The sequence below is a fragment of the Opisthorchis viverrini genome (assembly GCF_000715545.1).
Source record: "Opisthorchis viverrini unplaced genomic scaffold opera_v5_135, whole genome shotgun sequence".
Taxonomy (NCBI): domain Eukaryota; kingdom Metazoa; phylum Platyhelminthes; class Trematoda; order Opisthorchiida; family Opisthorchiidae; genus Opisthorchis; species Opisthorchis viverrini.
The window spans coordinates 871,694-877,835 of record NW_008751792.1 but is presented as its reverse complement, the minus strand read 5'-3'; the positions used below and the strand labels follow the sequence as shown (position 1 = coordinate 877,835).

General features: G+C 44.1%; 1 protein-coding gene across 1 annotated transcript in view; it reads left to right on the top strand.

Moving 5' to 3' along the window:
- The window catches only part of T265_06529 (hypothetical protein), a gene marked incomplete at both ends in the record, with an annotated part of 73,827 nt that overhangs the window by 40,491 nt on the left and 27,194 nt on the right, over positions 1-6,142 (top strand). The window contains one exon of the mRNA XM_009171812.1: positions 4,922-5,110. Coding sequence (XP_009170076.1) covers positions 4,922-5,110 — 189 coding nt within the window. The remainder of the gene's footprint in view (positions 1-4,921; positions 5,111-6,142) is intronic.

Below are 6,142 nucleotides of genomic sequence, written 5' to 3'. Positions count from 1 at the left end.
GATGCTGGATGTTTTCTCGGATTGAAGTGCCTGCAGCACAACCAGGTACCTGTTTTCTAATCACCTCGTTCGTAACACGCTGATGCAATCCAGCCAAGCTTCTGAGGCATCAGTGGTCGAAAACCTGAAGACGCCCCACATCATCTGTCCACAGAGGCCATTTCTTGCACCCATACAACAACACAGCCCTTACGGTAGCCTGGTAAGTACGACCCAGGTTCAGGTCACTCTTGCGTTCGCCTTAGGGGTTGGTCTTGTGCGCATTTTTAACTAGTTGGAATATCTTTTTGTGTGAGTCTTGAAATGACTGAAAAATCTCATCAGCAGGATCGACACATCATGGTAAAATGCCCCGCCTGAAGAAAGTTGAGCACAATCGCCACAAAACTGATTGCATGACTCACGCGCGATCCAGGCCACAGTAGCTTCGTGAGGCCCATATATTGGACCTTCACTTTGTCTGCTTCAGGCGTACGCGCATCACAGCCTTGTCTGGCTGTACTGCTTGAGAAACAATCTTGAGTTGAGTCTATCACATCAAGGCGAAGTTTGATGGGCATAGGAAGACCACAACCCTCAGGGACGTGGGTCGGTTAGGCATATTTCAAGTGAACACCGAAAGCATGAAATGAACGCCTTTCAACAGTTTATTTTTCCTATCCCAAAATCGATAAGCAACATGGTGAAATGGCAAAGGAAACGTACACCTCTCTTTCCATGGCCTGAATTTTCAACTGATTTGTAGTTCGGTAAAAAAATCCTAGGAAATGAGTAGTACAAGGAGAAATGAAAAAAAATGGTGGAATTCCACAAACCGAAAGTTAGGAAAAGTCAACGAAACCAGTTTTAATCGATCGAAGATAATTTTCTAAAAAAATAGAGTGAGTGTTTCGCAGTTCTAGTTGGAGACGGGCTTGTAGCGCCGTGTGCGCGCATGACCGACTAACACAGAGTGACAATCCAACATGGCTAATTTATTGAGTTGGGGAAAAAATTCGAAATCAGGGTGTTAGTTTGATCACGGACACAAGCCGTCAGGTGGTAGGTTGTCTTTACTAGAACCAGCGCTGTTTGAAATACCTCTTGCTTCAAGGAATGGTTCACCAATGGCTGGAGTCGGAGTGTTTTTGATTAAGCGCCCCAGTGTGCTGGAATCCTTGAATGCAGCAAAAATTCTATAGAACTGACTCTCTGAAAGAGGACTCAGCGTTTTTGAGCACTCTCGTCGGTGAGGTATCGTTTTATGTACCGGAACTTCTTCTCACCGCAAAATAAAGTTAAATGGAATCCGCAGTTATAGGATTTGAATGTTCACTCATTCGCCTAATCAGGCTGCGTAGTGGATTTTTCGTTTTTTAGGGGTCATCGACATCCTGTGTGTGACCTGTGGAAGTTAATCGGGTAAAAGCTTTCTCGTCCCTAGAGAGCTAAACCACGTGAGGCCATTAATCCATATCGAGATTTTGTCAACTGGTCCGTAGATGGGGTCTATATTCACATCGCAACTATCGTTTGTTTTTTAAAGTGCATGGTCACAAACATGAGTAAATGCAAGCGATGGATATGGAAGGGTTGCAGGAGAATATCAGATAAAAAGAGAGAGATGTTCCATTCGAAGTCGTGCCACCAACAGTTCCAGTTAGACTAAATCCCAACGAACTATCGTTTGTTTTTTAAAGTGCATGGTCACAAACATGAGTAAATGCAAGCGATGGATATGGAAGGGTTGCAGGAGAATATCAGATAAAAAGAGAGAGATGTCCCATTCGAAGTCGTGCCACCAACAGTTCCAGTTAGACTAGATGAATCCCAACGTATGTGAGGGTTTTGGTATGGAAACACCCGTGTAAAGACCAACAGCTGAAAAAAGGACAAACAATGCTGAATACTCTTTAAGCGCTAGCAAAGTCAAGACTCGCACATCAGGCACAAGGTGTCCGTCATACTGGGTTCCGTGTAAGACTCAATCGCGAGAATGTACACTCAGCGCCATGTACCACGCATAAAAGTGACGTAAGTAAGCAGAGAGCCCACAATGGCAAGCGAATACAAGCCACTGACTGTGACCTTGGGAAGTCCCAGTCCAATAACAGCCTTGGAGGATTGAGGAAAGCAGATCCCTCGATAAGAAATGATCATTGGTTGGTACACCAATCGACTGAAAGTAGGGCTGAGATTATGGAGGAAGAACATTCATCAGCACTATACTTCTGCTTCTTCTCATTCCACACTGTCACTCCACGCCCATCCGAGACTATACTGACGTCTACCACAGTTGCTCGGTGCTCCCGAACATTGATTAGGTCAGGTTTGATGAATGTGTTCTCAACTCCTCGAATATAGTGTATCCCAGGCGACGGAGAGGTTTCGCGAGTTCCCTTGCAACCCGATTATGACGAGTACATCTGGCATCATTCGTGCTCCAGCAGAACTGCAAAATATTCATCAAACTCTCCGGTTGGATGCAGTTTCCACAACAGATCGTCTGGCCACCATGACTAGACCGAACGCTTTTAACTGTCGTCCTAAGCAGGTTGCGTGGAAGCTGGATGCCACATATATATATCCGAGGAGACACTCGTTCTAGAAATACAAGCCATCGATGTGAAAGAGGCGAAGCGATCAGTTCTCGAAAGTTGTTGTTCAGACCACCACTCCAAGCAGTCACCAGCTATTCCTCGGTGTTTGTGCATGCGTCTTGGACTCGGATCTGAAGGATGAGATCCCGGACAATCTTGCAAAATGCGGAATCGTTGACGACATTGCGTAGTACTCAGCACTAGATAGACTGAAGCTTTTGAACAGCTTTCGTCCAATCCTGGCGCAATTCTTCTGGCGAGTCCACCCGAGGTAGGAGTAAGGTTCTGACCATTACTAGTGCCTACTTTGATAGCACCGGGATGAGAGCCCAGGAAATCTGAAATGCTAGGTGAACACGCTGGTACTATCTTACCAATAAACCCTGAAAGTACCTGAATAATCACGTTTGAACGTGTGTGATAAGTTTACCCAACGACTTAATCAACAAACCAGTAGCTGGCGAGGTTGACAGACTGACTCGCTTGTCGTTAAAGTTGCTCCCAACCAACCTGATTCGGAATGCATGTGTATAATATTTTGGGGCCTGCACACCAACTTTTAGCAGCAATTCCAAAGATCATGTGACCTGATCCAGGTACCCCCTCCCGACCACAGTACACGGGTCTGATACCATCAAATCTGTATGAACATTCAGATTATGTGGATTGACTTCAGCATGCACACGCTTTTCATCTTATGAACAGCCTGTCATCTACAAAAAGCTTTAGTAAGCTATCAAAAAGCAGCCTAATTCAAATCGGGCCGATCGATTAGTGCTTGGGAGAAGCGATCTCACAGTTTAACTTACCCGAAAAAGCCAAAAAGTCAGGAAGAACAAGGAGCATACCTAAAGGAACCATTCACGCCACTCATAGTTTGGGACACGATCCAACAACTTCAGAGACATCAAAGTCCACTCATTCGTTCTAGTAGAGGTGGAAAGTCTTCGGAGCTCTCATCATCCAATCCCCGTTGAAAGATTGTTTATCCAGTAAAAGACGAATGTACCGTTGGTGAACCAATAGATAACCTGCCTAGGATTGTAAGTCCCACCATACTATCGGATTCGCAAACTGTAAACTGGTTTTCCCCATCAGCTGCATTCATTTGAATTCCTGTAACAGATTTCGGCTTCTTACATGACATTCAGTGAGTATGTGTTCAGGGGAAATTTTGGGTTGATATCCACGGCAGCAGCCTTGTTAAAACTAGCGTGCTTTTGCACAACTTGTTCACGATAAACGGAGCTGGCACGCGAAACAGCAATAAATTAACCAGTTTATGATAACATCACAACAAGAGTAGCAGACACGTGATACTGCCTCGAAGTTTGCTCTTTCCCACTCCCTCTCTCTCTCTCAGCTGTGCGTCACTGCCATACCACCCGAAGGAAGCACGAGGATTGAGATACTGTCAGGTTTCTTAAGCCTAGAAAAGAGCATTTGAGATGCCAGGATTGGGCTCGAACCTTGGACCTTCCAGTAGGTGTCCTAGTGTCTCAACCAATGGGGTAACCCAAACTCATTGTCCTAATAAAACGCTTTGAAACAAAGTGCTCAGACTTACAGAAGTGGCATTGCTTTTTAGACACGTGGCAGTTTACTACTGACTTTTCGCGGATATCAGATCACCGGTACGCACTCACTTAGAAAGGTGACCAGACTCAATCTACCATTTTGATCTGGAAACTGTCCAGATAAGGCTATTTCTATCTTCGGTAACAGCATTGGAAAGACCGTTATCCAAGAGACCCACACACAGTGGGTTAGTTTTAACGTCAGATCCAAATGATCTAGCCGAATCTCTTTCTTATGACATTCTTCAACTGAATTCACTACACAGAAACTACATCATTTGCAAGTTGGTACAACATTCGAAATGTCGCAGCATATTTTCTTGATGGGACACACTACTTATAACGTTGCTGAAAACTTTTCTTCGGATTGGTGCTCAAGTAGAAGATGGAAGTGACAAAAAAACGGGAGATCGCGCCCAAGAAGGGGAAAACCAATCACTGACTGTCAATGAATATTCAACAGTCTAGTATTCCTCCAGGGAGATACTACCATTTTGTTTTCCGGTTTTGCCTTAAAAGTGCCTCAGCAAACTGCGGAAAAGGAACAGCGATGCATCCGTGTAACCTCAAACAACTGAGCTCATTACCGCATGTTCGGATATGCAAACTTTTTCATATAGGAGTTGTCGCAGAGATACAGAGCATCGGCGTCCGAAAATAAACTTCATGTCGTGCTTCGTTGACACTGAAATCCGAATTGTTCGAGGTCTCGCTTATTGGGATAAACCTATGGTAAAGCTATTCACTCTCTCTCCCTCTCTTTAGATGGACGTGAAATCACGTGGAATGATGGTACTGGTTGTAACATACACAAACAAAACTAGACGGAACAACGCGATGGTTCGGTTGACAAGTTGTATTCATCAACTCACTAAGTATTTATTGATGCTGCGTGAATACCGACGATCCGTCCGAGGGGATTTTGAGCAACTACCTACGTGCGGCTCCTTTGAGGTGGGTTGCAGTATCCCTGTGGATGAAACTTCATGGTTGATCGATTCAATTGAAGACCAATGACATTATCTTGTTTAGGTTCACCCACATTATTCAAGAAAGCAATTCTAAGTTGTACTTAACTAAGTGGGAATCTGTCAACCAGCCAGCTTTAGTACACTTTGTAAGATCAGATTTCCTGTTCAAATAGAGCAAGAGGTTGTCGGAAACTCGGGGACTGTGTCTACCTGATGAGCCCGAAGCAGAAGGACGGAACGTTCGTGGGCGTCGGAGAGTTTTCAACAACTCTTTGAGTATACGTTACATCTAGACATAGAGTATTTGACTGAGATTTTCCCACATCTTATGAGTTTTATTGTCCTATATGCATATCCGATAGTGGTTTAAGAGATACTGAAAGGTAGTTCTCACCGGAACTGTGCTCCAGAATACTGAGTACACAACACCAATCACTCTTTTGTTGATAACAGTCTACTGGGTCTACACAAACTCAATCGAGAAAACGGAGCATTCTCTGAAAACACTGATTCTTGTGGTGTAATGTTCTGCCAGCTGCCACTTTGGACCATTAGGATAGCATGAGGTACATCAGCGCTCACATACACGGACCACGGTTGCCATAGAGACGACTGGAGACATGCGATACTGCATGTAAATAAGTTTGATTGACCTGGCTGAAAAAAAGAACATTGACAAATCTTCATTTTTATGTAATCAGCAAAGCGGACAGACAAAAGAATGCAGAATTTGGACAAGGAAGATGTCAAAATTGGCAAATGACACCAGGATAACGCTGGTGATCACACCTGGGATTTAATGAAGTCAGGAAAAGTCAAGAGCGGTACCGAAAGTTCTCGCATGTAAAAGAGAGTTTTGGTACATCTGTAGCATCTGATCCGAGAAAAATCACATTACAGTCATGGAAAGAACTCAGTGGAAACATCACAAACTAGAGATTCAGCTGGGTTTCAGGCGAGCCTCTTGAAAAAACCAAATTAGCTTGCAGATGAGTGTATATTTACTAATTTCGTG